This window comes from Agaricus bisporus (genome assembly GCF_000300575.1).
Source record: "Agaricus bisporus var. bisporus H97 unplaced genomic scaffold AGABI2scaffold_13, whole genome shotgun sequence".
Lineage (NCBI taxonomy): Eukaryota > Fungi > Basidiomycota > Agaricomycetes > Agaricales > Agaricaceae > Agaricus > Agaricus bisporus.
This window is the reverse complement of record NW_006267348.1, coordinates 226,551-241,230: the sequence shown is the minus strand read 5'-3', so window position 1 is coordinate 241,230 and position 14,680 is coordinate 226,551. Positions and strand designations below refer to the sequence as shown.

Sequence of the window (14,680 nt, the reverse complement as noted above, 5' to 3'; positions counted from 1 at the left end):
TCATTTAGTTACGACTTGTGTTTGCTACAGTCATACTGACCAACCCAGTGACTCTACTTCGTCGGAATCCAGACCTGCTCCAGACCGTAAATCTATTTGATTATGGGGTACAGCCTTACAGGATTCAAGACCGATTCAACTTGAACATATCTCCTGCGAAGAAGCAAAGAAGTCATGAACCCACGTAAACTTGACAGTCTCTTTGCAACGAAGGTTGCTTCCTTTGGAGCGAGTGGTTGCTTCTTGTCTGCTATGAGACAATAAAGTCATTCCACTGTTTTCAATTTAGCAATATTCCAGAAGTATAATACACACTTTTATCCACTTATCGCGGGCTCGGCAACTTCATCAATTCTTTATTTTGTCGTACTTGGGAGCTATTGCCTATCCATCACTCTTCTTGAGCATCCACAACGTACAGAGTATGTCAATTCTATATAAGTTACTGCAGACCTCGTTTCAAGATTTAAGAAGATCTACAAAGTGGACAGGTAACGTATTTCCATGAGAGTCAACGTATCTGATATCCTCCATCCCTGCGGCCATCTCATGGGCGCGTCCGATTCTCTCCATTATGGCAGCCTGTAACTCGCAAGCATCGTCCTTAACAAAGGATTCTACAAGCATGGTAAAAAGCGCAACACGTCCTCTGGCAACGTCAAATCAACACTTCCAAACGAGCTAAGACTCGGACGAGGACCCACTTGAGGTCTCCGGACTTCGTCCACTTGGGGTTCACTTGGCACGAAGCCACATCAGTAAGCCACCCAGGCTTCGCCAAAATTTCTCAAGGACTTCCCCGACGTCATAATCTCGAGATATGGCTTCGACGATTTGTCACGGTAGGAATAATGAATCTTGATAAATCAGCAAAGCATATTTCCCTTGCACTCTGGGGCGGAATCTAGTAGACAGTGATAGGAAGGTTACTCATTTAGTCACGATAGTGGGGCATTGGCTTTCTTACTTCATTCGAGCTCAAGGTTGTGCCGGACAATGCTGAGATGGTGAACATTTGCATGTGTCTATAAATAGGTTCGAGCTACCATCGTGAGAATTTCGGTATCACCCATGATGATGGCAACAATTATAAACAGACGCCGTGACTTGGTTTCCTCCAAACAGGCCCGGCCTTTGCGATTTAGTGCGTTAAATCTTCTTGAATCACTCTGCTAAGCCTTCTTACTGATTCAATGTTGTAGCGCTAGTAGCGGATCATTGAGAATGGTTCTGTCTAAATCAACTTCGCTGGTACGTCCATCATCAACTGATTTTTTGAGAAGATCACTTATCTATAAGTATAAGGGGTAAAAAAATTCACAAGACAACTCCAGAGCGCTTCGCCCGCCGAGTTTGCGAAAGCTTCCGCTCACGGCGCAACTGTCATGTTTTTTTAAGATCCGACTATCTTCCGCTCGCCGCACAAATTACATGCATAGCTATTTGACGCTCGCGACCAGTGAATAAGTGCGATGAACACGCTTCAATTCGATTTTTCATCTTCATCATGATTATCTCTCCCTCCCTGACACCTTTCGAACCGAGTGTTATCCTCATATCACCATCGTCATCCTATGCTGCACATGACTCATCGCCCACTTCAATGACCTTTGCCACTCGCCGGGCACCTACTTGTAATGACATTTCGAGCTGTCGGACCCTCCCCAACATTGTGCTGAGCTGCATTACCACCATTTTGGCATGCACCTGGGTAGCGCTTCATCTAAATGTACCCAGGCCGAAAACCTACCAATCTTTTTGGAGGAGCTGGTTAAGGAGGATCGGTTGGATGATTATCGCTTTGATTGCGCCGGAAATCATCACAGGTATAGCCATCAAGGAGCTGTTGGAGGCGAAAAAGTATGTGGAAGAGTGGAACACAAAATTTCTACCACTTTGTAGGGAATGCTTCCGTTTATTGCATTGCTCTCGAAACTCACCTTCAATCCAGGTTCTCCTGACAAGGTCACGATACCAGGAAAATCGGCCGAAGAATACGCTCGGGAACTTGATGACAAGAAATTTGATAGTCGCTGGACCCTTACACATGGATTTCTGGCTGCAATGGGTGGGTTAAGGTTCTATACCAAAGAAGGTATTCGTGAGGAGTTTAGACCCCATCGCGAATACCATGAAGACCTTGGAATGCAAACTATCATCCAACAGATTGGCCTTATCTCTAGCGATGACGTCAAAGACAAAAGCAAGGGTGATTGGATCTCCAAATCATTCGTCATCTTCCAAACGACCTGGTTTATCTTCCAGTGTATTGCTCGGTGGATCGTGCACCTCCCTGTTGTGGAGCTCGAGGTCGTTACGCTGGCATATGCCGTGCAGAACATCTTCATTTACAGCTTATGGTGGCATAAGCCGCAGGGTCTATCCGTCCCATTCTATCTCTATCTCGATAACAAGGGGCAAAGCCAGGAGAAGCCGGGGACCATCGATCGCGAGGAAGATCCCGTTTCACATCGTTCACCCAACCCAAAGACTCCCTCGACACCGAGCGTCAGTTCATTACAGTCGGAGACGAGGAGAGAAGATCCTAGGGTTTTGGGATGCAATCATGACGTCTGTGCCTCTTTCTGATTGGTTGTATTGATTGTACTGAGCAAAAAGGTTGTTTTGGAATAGACTCAAGATCCAAACAAGTTGTCACAGATTATGGGTGAAGCGCTGAAAATTACTAGCCCGCATTCCAGAATGCATAGTTTATATGTGCATCAGCTTGGTGGAGATCCCTTTTGGTTTTGCCTTCTCATTGCTGGGACCATATTCGGCGCCATTCATCTGATTCCTTTGTGGCTTTCAGTATTTCCATCTGGCATTGAACGACGATTATGGCAAATGTCTGCCTTCTATGTCACCGTTGCACCTATCAGTTTACCTACCGCGGCGAGATTCATGTTGTCGGTAGGGCCTTTTCGTTGCTTGGAGGATTTTTCGTTGGCCCCCACGATGCTATTTATTTTTGCTTCTCTTACTTTTTATGCTGTCACACGCGTCATACTCCTTGTCCTTCCTTTCACCACGCTTCGTGCTCTCCCGGTAGAAGCATTTCGAAGCATCGAATGGACGAGATTTATTCCCCATTTTTAACCCGACGTCGATGATGTCTTTCTAAAAGGTGCCCTGCGTAAGTCGCCATTTCGATTCTCGGGTTTGATTCTGAACCTCATTTTTCAAGTCCATAGCAGTTTCGTATAACAGATGTTCACGTCGCGCGACGACCAGTGGGCGCGCGTTATCACGTTACATTAAAGTCTACGTAATTTGGTCCGACTCGCATAGAAAGTTTACAGGAATATCAGTACCAGATGTTTAATGAGGAATGTTTCTGTTTTCCGGATTCACACCAATCGCTGGGCGGATTATCAGACTTCGGGCACGCTTGCAAAAACCGAAGACTCACTGATATAACCAACAACTCCCTCAGGCCAATCATCATGAATGGATTGGATGCTATTACCAGTCAAATTAAGCGAGGTTGCTACTTGTCGATCTTACAAGTCCGACTTACTCGACATGGGCATTATAACCACCAGTGGTTGCAGCTGCATAGTTGGGATCCTGGGAATTACAAACCCGAGTGTTGTTATTCCGGTTATATGGCGAAGTCATGCTGACGACGTCGGTCCAACGATCTGTGAAGAAAACCTGTCCCACATGTGAAACGGTACTACCTGACATAGAGTCGGACGCGTGGACCATGAGATTGACATGATTTGCACCCGTGGAAGTATAGCCAGGGAACACGGTTTGGAATTGGGCGACACCATCACGGGCGGATGTGAAGGCTCCTCGTAGGAAACTGGAACCATAGCTTCCAACAGCGTTGGCTAGGACATTTACGATTTAGTGAGATATTTTCGGTCGTTTAATTTCGTACTTACACGACCAGACCTCGACCATAACGTTCGGCATAGATTCGCAGGTCGTTACATCAATGACAGTAACGTCGAGTCTCATTTGGATACCCCTTTGACGCTGTATTCAGTGCTATACTCGGGAAGGTTTGACAAAAACTCACGTCTGACCCTCTCGCACGTCTTGTCGTATAGGCTAGCATAACTTCAGCAAAAAGTATTGATCTGTGACATTACCAGTACATACAGGGCGAACGTAGTCCTCTGCAGCAATTCTTCAGCATGCAGATTCTGGGGTTACGAACCTGTACATACCAAGCGGAGTTTCTGGTGCTGCGACACAAGTCAGCTAACCAATTTTGTAAGTGCCTGTCAGTTCTCGTAGTGGGGTTCAACTCACGGTTCCAATATCCATATCGAATGCTCTATTTGAGTGACCATGCGCTTCTCTCCGGGCAAAGTTAATGGCAGCAATTTGAGGTGAACAATCCCTTGGCGCGAGGACGCTTGCTTTATCTTTAGGGAACTGAAAAGAGATATTGATAAAACATCGTTCGTTGCTGAGTTTGGATGTTACCTACCAGTAGTATACGAGGAAGTGAAGAGAGTGCCAAAGTACGTCTGAGTTCAGATATCAGGAGAACAATATTTGAGTATTAGATCTGACCGTTGTATGTGTTTCTATACGTTTCTAGAACACCCTTCCACGACTCAAATGTCTGAGGTTCATGCGTCCAAAGCCCCCACGGAAGCGCAGAGAAGATGAGTTTGATCCAAGACTTCATCAGTCAAATTTTGCTCAGATTCGGATATATGCAGACGTTGAACTTGTTCTGAAGAAGCCTGTTGTAATATGCTTTTGGCGAGGCAATAGTACAGTACAGGTTCGACCGCGGTTTTGTAGTGCCTTCACCATGATATAAACGCCATCTCACTGGTGGTGGGAACTTTGCTTATTCACTGACTTTTCATTGATTTGTCGCATTGGGACTTGGCGTCTTTAGGGCGCAGCTGGGCGCAGTCAGCGTGTATAGTTTTTTTCTATTTTAGAAACAGATTCCAATTACTCCGAAGGAGATTGGGCTTTGATTGATTCCAAAATTACCACGATACATGTAATGTGGAAAACGTGAGATCCTCTTCCAAACAGGACGAGAACATACCCAGCATTCAATACAGTTAAATATAAGTGCATCTCGAAGTTGTTTTACAACGATCTGGTAGCCATTCGACAGAGTGTGATGGCTTTCTCGTTGCTGAAAGCGTCAAGAAGATCGCTGAAGGATCGGATCAATGTTGGTTCAATATACTAGTCACCTGCACGCTTCGCGGAAAGACTCGAGCGCTTCGATATGTTCTTTGCCTTCCGAGAATTACTTCCAGAGTCAGTCTCACAATTGTCCAAAGGGCAAATTTATTTGCATAATTTATTTGACAAACGAATAACGCTTTGGAATCTGACTTCTTCTTTAGCTCTTCCTTTTTAGTGAGGGTTAACACCGACAGCTGAGGAAGTCTAACTGAGTCACAATCTATGGATTGATACAACAACACTTACTGACGATCCCGACAACACCCTCTGGCCAGTCATCATGGATAGAAGTAATGCTGGAGAAGTTTTAGTGGGGGAAAAAAGCTAATTTTTTAGAAGAAAAAGTGCTTACGAGATAACGGGGGAATATCCTTTGCTCACAGCATTCCTGTAGTCAGCGTCTTGATTGTCCAAAACCTTGGGGTTAGAATTTTGGGTGTATGGGGATGTACCAAGGATAAGCTCATTCCACCTGTCCACGAAGAAAAGTTTTCCAACGTGAGTGGTGGAAGAAGACATGCTGGAAGAGGTGTGGACTGCAATGTTAACGTGGTTGGCACCCTTTGACATTCCAGGGTATATGGTCCTGAATTCAGCAATACCGCCCGATGATGTGGTAGTGCCGCCTCGGAGGAAGTTTCCGTATTGACCCATCGCGTTAGCTGAGCGATCAATCAGTATAATCCACTCATCCTTGTAAACGCTCACTTACGGGACCAGAGTTCAACCATTGTGTTGGGAAGCACTTTACAGGTGGTGACATCCATGACAGCCACGTCGAGGACAAACTCGAGTCCACTGTGTATAAAAACAAGAAGATTAAGAACTTAAGCAATGGAATATATTGTGAGCACCGGAACGTACTCTTGTCCGCCGGCAATGTCGGATCTGGCAGGCTTATGAAGCAGTTAGTACAAAATAAATTATTGCCGGTGAGACAATGCCCTTACCATTCCAGCGACGTAATTTTCTAGGATCACAATGTCAGTGAGGCATTGATTACGGAGTAGCGGTTGAGCGAAAGTACCTTTGGGTGATTCGGGGGCAAGAACGCATGTCGTCTGTGGTTTACAGTTAGACCAATGAAAGACGTATATATCTATGGCCGTCTGACTTACGTTCTGAGGACCGGGCCAGACTGAACGTGCATCGAGACCACGTTTCTCAGCGCGCTTCATGTTGAGCGCAGCTACTTCAGCAGAGCAATCACGCGGAACCAGCGCTGGGGCATCAGCCGTTGGGAGGGCTGGCAAGTCCGTTCAATTAGTCTTCGTGGAGCGTAATGTCGAGGCACTTGCCATTAACAACCGAGCCAGCGACGGCGAGGATGAGAGTGAAGAAACTGGAGTACATGGCACTTGAACTTGGCTAGAAGCTTGGAGTTTCTGTCGATTCAGCACTATACATCATCAATTTATACTCCTAGCGTCATTTATCCTGTCCAATGAATCATGGCCAACGAGCGAACAGGCCACACAATGTGCCGAAGAGTCACCATCCAGTGCTATCCCGAGAATAGCCCACATGGAGCAAATCAACACGCGAAAGGCGTCAGGTTATGGTCCTCATTAAATAAAGTAGGCTATGAATAGCCAGCCAGATCCGCGATTATTGCGATTTTCGCCAATGTATGGTTCTCTGGGGAAAGAGACTATGCCGCCGACCGACGGGACAGAGGTTCTATACCGATTGTTCAATATCAAAAGCCGGAATTTTCTTGTTATTCAAATCATTTTGTTGAGCGCTAATAGTTCCAATAATGAGCATAAAAAAATCATAACCACTGAGTGGCTGACGGACCGGGATGGCTGCGGAGAAGCATTCAATGGAGCTACCTGATATATCATGGGAAAAAACATCCTCATCTTCATCTTCAGTCGACGTAGTAGTCTGATGTAGAGAGATGCTACCTGTCGCTTGACGCTACTTTATCCGAGCCTTCCGTGTGGAGGCTGTGTGCGAGCACCGAGATTCTCGAACCGTGAGAAAAAGAAGGATCAATACTATTTTTATTCTTGATTAGTGGCCGACTAGCATGCCGGCGTATCTTGGCGCATAATGATTATCGATGGTCAGAATGTCGCGCAGAACATCGGTGGCCCAACCTGCGACTGTGTAATCAAAGGCGCAATGGCATAGTGGTTACTATCGCCAATTTCCCAGCATCGCCAACGTGAATCAGAGGTTGGAATCCGTTGGATGTTCAACTCCACCGGGATGCATAGTTTCTCTTTTTAGCCAACTTCTTCGAGTTCTTCTATCAATTTGTACGGGGTTGAGTGGTCGTTAGGTGATCAAGTTCATCCCACACTCGTCCCACACTGGCAGGCGCAAATACATTTCCCCATGTCCGAGCAAGAAAGTGACCCCGGTTTTAAAATACTGTTGTACACAATTTGAGTTAATTAAACTTCTGAATTGATTTGATTGGACGGACAATATTGAGATTACCTCTATGGATTTGCTGCAACAACTTGAATAACTCTTGACGTTGAACTCGAGATTCATTATTTGAGCAGGGTGCTTTACTTTGGCATGTCTCCGAGAGTTTGTCTTATTAACTAACTGAATGACATTAACAAGAGAAGATTAGCAACGTGTTTCGTTTATCCTCCTTCAGCCACTTATACGACTCACGCCGTGACGACTGCAAGGAATAATGTCGTTTACCGGTTAATTTCACTCAGGCTCATGAGTAGCTCTGCAACTCGTTCATGGAGAATTTTTTTGCAATTCTCCCATCTTCTTTGTTAGTAGTGTCAATACAACTCAGGGAAGGATTTGAGTGGTTTCATTGATGAAGCATTTACCCGGTAGACCACATGTCCGGACGTCCTGTCACAACTGAAGAATTCTATAATGTTGTTACAATCCACGTTCATCTAGGGATCCTATTGGAATCTAATTGTTTAACCTTGGCCTATATAAAGTCTTTATTAACCCGGAGTCTTACTACCGGAATATCACTCACCTCTAGCGCGAATAAGTGTGAATCGAAGGAATCGGGAGAAAGTTCCCTGATGGATTCAGCGAGCTTATAGAGGTATTCCTAATGATGTAATTTAGACAATTGTACAGCTGCACGCGGGGTAATTACAGACCTTGTTAGGACCGGATGGCCCAACGGAACGCGATATCCGGTGTGCGAGAACATCGAGTGGTTCCGAACCAACTGTCATTCGGCGACGTGGTGAGCATTGTGAAGAGTGGAAAACTTCGAACATACCAAATGATGGATTGTCGTTCCTTCCTACATAACACTATCCAATGCTTAGCATTTAGTGAACCTCCATTCTGCGGTGAGAGAAACGTACGTAGGCCTAGGAAGAGGTTGTGAGTTGAACTTCAAAAGAAAAGGACACAGGAGTAGCGTACGTTGCGAATGACAATCTGTTCTTTTCCATCAACGATGCCGTAGATGTCTAATGATTCCATGGTATAACCATCCTGAGAATAAGTGAGAAGAAGTCGACCTATACTCGAATGATATAACCTTTTCTCGATAATCTGTTTTGGAGGTATAAGTTCAGAGATGTTGGGTAGATTAAAGAGAGACTCCCCTAGATAATCTCTAACTTCGGCTTCGTAGGCGGAGTCTATGGTATACGCGATTCCTATTCCAATGAAAGTCAACGAGAGAATCAAGGAGAACTGAGAAGCGGACTTACCCCATACAACGTCCTCGTCAGGAAAGGCATCCTAGAGGTGATATCGTCATATGCCCCTTAAAATATAGTGATGATATATACCTCTTCTGAGAATCTAACCCAGTCTTCCTTGTGTACAAGAGTGACTACTCGTCCGGGGTACTGTCATATTCTTTGGCATTAGATCCCCTTGCATGCGGTTCTAATTAGTCTTGACTAAATACCTCATCTGTTCCTCTGTGATCGTGGGATGATTGTGCAAACCTCCTCACGTAGCCTTTGAGAAATCCGTGGACTGGATGCTCCGAAATCAGGTCAAGGCCAAGGGACCGGTTTGTAACAACGAACCCTGACTGATTGTATGAGGTGGGGGCTACCTTGAAGAGTGAGCTTTGGACGATGATTTCGTATTTAGAGGGCGCGCCTTGAATATTAGAGAACCGTAACCAAAGACAGTGAAAGGAGCGACCATGAGAGCAGGGAAAAGCAAGGTCCGGAGCAAATTACCTTTTCTGGATGTTATTTTCTATATATACTCGGTTTCGTGATGATTGCGAATATTCATATACCCAATGGTCTCATTCTCCCGGTAAGCATTCGTGAAAGGACTCGAATATCTATCGTTCAGAGGGGTTGTCTATATCACACGCGATGCATCTGGCAATTATACTTTTGATGTACTACTTATGTATGTCAATCAATCTCGCCACCGCCGGCAAGTATTATTTTGTAATAATGTAACATCCTGGCGATTAAAAAGTGTAAACGATTCTTATGACATTCTAAAGCCGAGCTACCAAGTCGATATCGTGTGTTAGTCGCTTGAAATCATGTATTTGAGATTGAAAATGAATGGATTCCGACTCGACCGGAACTTCCGAAGAGCTGTGCCATTTCCATTTCGGGACAGTGATAATATTTTCTTTCTCAACAGCGTTGATGTTTGCTTCTCTTCGAGCTTTTTCCTCTCACCATCACTATTACCTACGACGAAGTCAGCCGCTATCCATTACAGTACAGTTGCGTAGGATGTCAGCAGAGCCCCAAGCAAGTCGGGTGAGGGTTGCACCTGACTCTGACGTCGAACTTGCACGGTCAAAGAAGCCCCGTTTGGCATCTGACACGACTGCGGAGAAAGTTCAGGACTATACGTCTCCACAGACACGACCAAAAAGCGAACTACAGTCCAAAAAGTCAAAACGCAAGTCGAAGAACAAGAAATTCGCTTTGCCGGAAGCGTGCTCGCCGGAAGATGTTCTTTGGCACGAAATCAAGTCGGTCCTCGGTCCATCCGCTGTTGAGAAGGCTATTGAAGAGGGTGTGGAGTATGAATCGCCTTTTGCATTTCATGAGGAAGTAGAGGTAGTTGTCAAGAGTTTGAGTCCCAGTGGTGAGTTTAGTTGTTCCTTTCGATGGCGATCATGAATAATTTTGATGCACAAAGATCTCTTTTGCAGGTGACGCCGTGGCCGTTGCAGTGGAGGAAAGGTTCTCCAATACACCTTGGGCAATCATTGTCCCCCTTGCACTCCCCGGTGAAGTTGTACGCGTCAAAGTGTACCGAAATGCACGAATGCACTCCGTCGCAGACCTGGTGACTGTTGTAACACCGAACTTGGACCTACGGGATGATTCTAGGGTTCAATGCCGGTATTTCGGTCGATGTGCAGGCTGTCAGTATCAGGTGTGTTACAGGCTGAAAATACTAAATGTTGATCCTGACACAATGGCCAGATGCTGTCATATGATTCACAACTCACTTTCAAACGCGGCGTCATCGTAAAAGCCTACAAAAACTTTTCTGGTACGTTATTTAATGCCTCAGTTCATGCGCTGTACGTTGACTTGCTGCAGGTCTCCCTGAATCCTCTGTGCCAACTATTCTACCCACTATCGGCTCACCCCTCCAGTATGGTTACCGCACGAAAATCACACCTCACTTTGAAGCCGCACCCAAGTCTTTGCTTAGGAAGAAGCAAGCAGAGAAGACAGACAAAGACGAGGTTACAGAACAGCCAGATTGGCTAAAAATTGGGTTCAATATAGTTGGAAAGCGCCAGGTGTTGGATATTGAAGAATGTCCCATTGCGACGCCGGTTATTAACCAGGCCCTTACCTCTGAACGGGCAAACATCATCCGGTAAATGCATTTCATCTCTCCAACTCAATTATTTACGAGATCCATCTTTCCCAACTAGGAAAGCCTACACGTATAAACGCGGCGTATCATTAATTCTGCGCGACTCTCTTGATCCCACCATTTCACTCCCCCCTGAGACAGTTAGCTCTGATAGCTCACAAGTTGAGACTTATCTATCCGAAGCGCTCGACAAACACGTTTGCATCACTTCTCATACCGCAAAGATACGCGAGAACGTCGGAGGATTCTTATTTGAATACCCGGCGTCTTCATTCTTCCAAAACAATAACTCGGTATTGATACCATTAACGGAGTATGTGAAGGAAGCTATCTTTCCTTCTGAATCGGAGAAACCTCGACCTACACATCTGGTGGATACCTATTGTGGTTCTGGCTTGTTCGCTATCACCCTTTCGCCGTACTTTGAAACGATTTCTGGTATCGAGCTTTCAGCTGACAGTATTCGATCCGCTCAACATAATGTGTCCTTGAACAAATCGTTACGAGCCATTCCTGCATTCAACAATCTCGTTCTGCCTCCATCAGCTACCGTATCGACCTTGCCGACCGTATCAGAACCAAATATTTCTTTCCGTTCCGGTACAGCATCGGACATCTTTTCATCCGTATCCTCTTTTCCTAGACATGAAACCGTGATCGTCATTGACCCGCCAAGGAAAGGATGTGACGAAGAATTCATTCGTCAAGTCGTGAAATTCAGGCCTGCGGTATTGGTATATGTCAGTTGTAATGTTCACACGCAAGCAAGGGACATCGGAATGCTGTTGAAGATGGTTGATGAAGTCGAGAATAATGATAGCGGTGATGGTGAATTGAAGGAGAAGAGGGGCCGGTATGCATTGGAAAGTTTGAGAGGGTTTGATTTGTTTCCGCAAACGGGGCATGTGGAGAGTGTTGCTGTCTTGAGGTTAGTTTGAACCGCATTTCTGGGACTAGCGCTTAGATCCTAGCGCTTAAACCCTCGTGTCTTCACGAAAATAGAGCTGTTTCACCAGTTGCTGTCAGAACGTGTCCTCCTTCGATGTCTCCCTTTCTAGGGTGTCAATACAACTTGTGACCAAGATCAGAATTCCTTCACTTCCAACGAGTGAAAACATGTTTCGCCAGTGCCAGAACCACCCTAAGTCTACGGCATCCTCAAAGCGGAAAAGGCTTGTAATCTCCACTCGAGACTCTTCACACTTTCTTGCGCATATGGACGTCATCAAGTCTAGCTGCGTATTCCATGCGGTATAAACATGGGGTCTTTTACGGGATTCCTTCAAGCCTCGTTTCGATGTCTTCGGCATGTCCCTGTGTGCTCTTATAAGGCGAAGATGTATTTTGTACTGGGAAAGCATTCGAAACCTTCTGTTGGCTGCTCTTCTCTCCATATTACTCTCAGCTATATGGGTTGTCCACCTTGTTTCACACCGTGAGTAGCTCAATCCAGTAGTTTAAAGCCTCTTCAACTTGACGCCACGGTAAAAACAGGTCACCGTCTACTGCGGCGTCAAACAGCAATGTTCCAGGATCATTGCCCGTTCCCACTTGTGCAGCAGCTGTTTCATTGTGTATGGCCTACACCGATAAACTCCTTCAATCTGTGATCTTCCTCAGTTTCGTTGTTGGCATCCTCCTCACCCTCTCCTCGATCCTCCTATTTCTTTTATATCTTATCCTTCGGCATGGCAAGGATGGTACACGTGTTTTCGGGTCGATCCTTACACAACCAGGACCGCCTAATCCGCCTGACCCGCCAAGTACTAGCAATATAAGCAAAAATGAAGAGAGTACTGTTTTACCTCCACCGGAGTCAGGGCCCCCTCCCCCTCCGAAGCCACAATTGGAGGTGCAAGACGAAAATCAAGGAAGTCACGCCCCTGCCAGAACCTCCCAAGTTGCTTCTGTCCATGCGTTCTCGGAAGACGACCAACCACGGTGTCCAAACGTTGTCAGAGCCCATTCTTCGACCCTCCAACCAAGTCCTACACCCTCTATTTCCTCCGTCTCCAGTGACAGTTTCGACCAAGGACAGGATGATGAATTTCATCCTGAAGTACGCACACTTTTAAAAGAACAGAAGTTGACAAAGGATGCCATTCGAAATATGAAGCCTCTCGTGCCAAAGGCCGGTACAGTTGTACCCGACTATAATCCCGTCCTAGATGAGATAAGGCCGAAAAAATTGGATGATTATATCCTGTGAGTGATTATATAACTGATCGCCTTTCGAGGAGTTGACGAGCTTTAATGACAGTAAATATCGAATTTTCTTCATCATAGACGATTCGAGATCTGTAAGTCCGATTTCGCATGGCTTGATCAGTAAGAATTAATAATATATTTATTAATTACAGATGACGCCGCGCTGGAATGAAACACGCGACGCTCTTTTAGAAATTGCTGATCATGCCCTCGAGCATCACTCAGATACGATTGATATTCGTTTCTTCAATTCAGAATATCTGAGGCGCGGAGTTCGGGTACGATGATTGTCGCCGACTTACATCTAAAACATCGTTTTTTAACGATATCAATGGCAGGGTAAAAACGAAGCAGATGTCATATTTCGTTCTGTTTCGCTATCTCGTGAGCCTGCCATACTTAATAATTCAAGAAAAGCCTAACGAGAAAACAGGTGGAACCCCAACCGGTCGAGTTCTCAAAGAAGTACTTGATGAACAACTCAATCGTCTTGATAATGCCATCCGCGAGGGGAGCTATTCTTCAGAACGTCCGTTGGATATTATTGTACTCACAGACGGCATGCCCGGTGCGGTCTTGCTGCTTTATCTTGTTGCTTATTTTCACTAACAACTCATTATAATAGACTCCAATTCTCAGCCTGCCCCAGTTATCAAAGAAGCGGCAAAGCGTTTAAATGCTAAGAAACACCATCCAAATTGGATTGGTATCCAGTTTGTGCAAATCGGTGATCACAAAAGAGCGGAGACTGCCCTTTTGTCCCTAATCGACGCCGAAGATAATAATGTGAGTTGGTTCTCAAGCAAACACAGTTTTGACTGAGGTTCTTTTTACTAGCATATGGTTGATACCGTTAGCTATGACTTTTACAAAGACGAAGGGGGCGGGAAATTGACTCCTCAGATATTGAAGCGTATTATTTTGGGCGGGTTACACCCTAACCTGCGCTCGTACTATAACCAATATCGCCAAAGGTGAAACAGAAGAGCTCCAAAATGACTTATGATGGGGAAGCTGCCAGTTACCGTCGAACGTTATAAATTAGGTTAGTACTATAGGTACAGCTCAGCTGGTTTTGAAATTTCTTCTCTAACAGTATTGAACTAATACATTCAATGATCAGTGTAAAAGTGGCACTACATATGATATATGACATCTCAACCCTGGAATCTGAATTTGATCTCTCGCCACTTTGCGTGGGGCATTTGGCCTGTTGATTCCCTCTCGATTATAGACAAATCTTACTAAAGCCGAGTTACAATGTCCTCGAATATAATAAAGTATGTATCTCGTAACTTCCCCCTGTACTAACGATGCGAACCATCGAATACTGAAATAATGAAATGCTGCTATACTACGACCGTATACGCATTCATAAGAACAGAAGATGGTTGAGCGGGCAAGTGGATGAGGAAATTTGGATAGAAGAGGAGCAGAAGTGCGTTGGAAAGTTCGAGAGGAATTCCTTTCCGCAGACAGGGCTTCCGATGCGAGTTCTAATCTGGGA

The 14,680-nt window shown here is 45.3% G+C and overlaps 5 protein-coding genes across 5 annotated transcripts; 2 read left to right on the top strand and 3 right to left on the bottom strand.

Annotated features, from left to right (window-relative positions):
- Positions 1-1,135: 1,135 nt before the first annotated feature.
- AGABI2DRAFT_228330 (hypothetical protein) lies at positions 1,136-2,400 on the top strand (the record flags this gene model as incomplete). Its single annotated transcript, XM_006456333.1, has 4 exons — positions 1,136-1,144; positions 1,203-1,251; positions 1,306-1,872; positions 2,031-2,400. Coding segments are annotated over exons 3-4 (735 nt in total), but the record flags the coding sequence as incomplete, so codon positions are not given.
- An 804-nt stretch (positions 2,401-3,204) lies between these two features.
- Positions 3,205-4,791, bottom strand: AGABI2DRAFT_195533 (hypothetical protein). The gene is made up of 9 exons (XM_006456332.1): positions 4,534-4,791; positions 4,267-4,382; positions 4,182-4,215; positions 4,114-4,130; positions 4,031-4,062; positions 3,894-3,979; positions 3,521-3,839; positions 3,413-3,462; positions 3,205-3,362 (listed from the first exon to the last, which is right to left on the bottom strand). The coding sequence occupies exons 1-9, from the start codon at positions 4,649-4,651 to the stop codon at positions 3,322-3,324; spliced, it is 813 nt and encodes a 270-aa protein (XP_006456395.1). The 5' UTR covers positions 4,652-4,791; the 3' UTR covers positions 3,205-3,321.
- A 474-nt stretch (positions 4,792-5,265) lies between these two features.
- On the bottom strand, positions 5,266-6,821 carry AGABI2DRAFT_195532 (hypothetical protein). Its single transcript, XM_006456331.1, has 9 exons — positions 6,477-6,821; positions 6,297-6,424; positions 6,206-6,239; positions 6,129-6,148; positions 6,043-6,074; positions 5,891-5,976; positions 5,531-5,840; positions 5,425-5,474; positions 5,266-5,372 (listed from the first exon to the last, which is right to left on the bottom strand). The coding sequence occupies exons 1-9, from the start codon at positions 6,529-6,531 to the stop codon at positions 5,350-5,352; spliced, it is 738 nt and encodes a 245-aa protein (XP_006456394.1). The 5' UTR covers positions 6,532-6,821; the 3' UTR covers positions 5,266-5,349.
- Positions 6,822-8,012: 1,191 nt separating this feature from the next.
- Positions 8,013-9,313, bottom strand: AGABI2DRAFT_228326 (hypothetical protein). Its single transcript, XM_006456330.1, has 11 exons — positions 9,250-9,313; positions 9,174-9,198; positions 9,050-9,120; positions 8,928-8,987; positions 8,847-8,877; positions 8,735-8,792; positions 8,539-8,656; positions 8,405-8,438; positions 8,280-8,350; positions 8,150-8,227; positions 8,013-8,098 (listed from the first exon to the last, which is right to left on the bottom strand). Exons 1-11 carry the CDS (start codon positions 9,295-9,297, stop codon positions 8,057-8,059), a joined length of 636 nt encoding a protein of 211 aa, XP_006456393.1. The 5' UTR covers positions 9,298-9,313; the 3' UTR covers positions 8,013-8,056.
- Positions 9,314-9,780: 467 nt separating this feature from the next.
- On the top strand, positions 9,781-12,221 carry AGABI2DRAFT_211317 (hypothetical protein). Its single transcript, XM_006456329.1, has 5 exons — positions 9,781-10,215; positions 10,283-10,509; positions 10,560-10,629; positions 10,680-10,965; positions 11,024-12,221. The coding sequence occupies exons 1-5, from the start codon at positions 9,855-9,857 to the stop codon at positions 11,901-11,903; spliced, it is 1,824 nt and encodes a 607-aa protein (XP_006456392.1). The 5' UTR covers positions 9,781-9,854; the 3' UTR covers positions 11,904-12,221.
- Positions 12,222-14,680: the final 2,459 nt, after the last annotated feature.

What these genes read in the sequence shown, in the direction of transcription:
- AGABI2DRAFT_228326 (XM_006456330.1), bottom strand. Translation starts at nt 9,297, where the DNA reads ATGGTCGCTCCTTTCACTGTCTTTGGTTACGGTTCTCTAATATTCAAG. An exon ending in GGCCATCCGGTCCTAACAAG is followed by an intron (nt 8,228 to 8,279) that starts GTCTGTAATTAC and finishes TTACATCATTAG; the next exon opens with GAATACCTCTATAAGCTCGC. An exon ending in CACACTTATTCGCGCTAGAG is followed by an intron (nt 8,099 to 8,149) that starts GTGAGTGATATT and finishes GACTTTATATAG; the next exon opens with GCCAAGGTTAAACAATTAGA.
- AGABI2DRAFT_211317 (XM_006456329.1), top strand. Translation starts at nt 9,855, where the DNA reads ATGTCAGCAGAGCCCCAAGCAAGTCGGGTGAGGGTTGCACCTGACTCT. An exon ending in AGCCTACAAAAACTTTTCTG is followed by an intron (nt 10,630 to 10,679) that starts GTACGTTATTTA and finishes GACTTGCTGCAG; the next exon opens with GTCTCCCTGAATCCTCTGTG. An exon ending in GAACGGGCAAACATCATCCG is followed by an intron (nt 10,966 to 11,023) that starts GTAAATGCATTT and finishes TTTCCCAACTAG; the next exon opens with GAAAGCCTACACGTATAAAC.
- AGABI2DRAFT_195533 (XM_006456332.1), bottom strand. Translation starts at nt 4,651, where the DNA reads ATGAAGTCTTGGATCAAACTCATCTTCTCTGCGCTTCCGTGGGGGCTT. An exon ending in GTATAGAAACACATACAACG is followed by an intron (nt 4,383 to 4,533) that starts GTCAGATCTAAT and finishes AGTTCCCTAAAG; the next exon opens with ATAAAGCAAGCGTCCTCGCG. An exon ending in GACGTGCGAGAGGGTCAGAC is followed by an intron (nt 3,980 to 4,030) that starts GTGAGTTTTTGT and finishes ACAGCGTCAAAG; the next exon opens with GGGTATCCAAATGAGACTCG.
- AGABI2DRAFT_195532 (XM_006456331.1), bottom strand. Translation starts at nt 6,531, where the DNA reads ATGTACTCCAGTTTCTTCACTCTCATCCTCGCCGTCGCTGGCTCGGTT. An exon ending in CGCTGGCTCGGTTGTTAATG is followed by an intron (nt 6,425 to 6,476) that starts GCAAGTGCCTCG and finishes CGGACTTGCCAG; the next exon opens with CCCTCCCAACGGCTGATGCC. An exon ending in GACATTGCCGGCGGACAAGA is followed by an intron (nt 5,977 to 6,042) that starts GTACGTTCCGGT and finishes TTTTATACACAG; the next exon opens with TGGACTCGAGTTTGTCCTCG.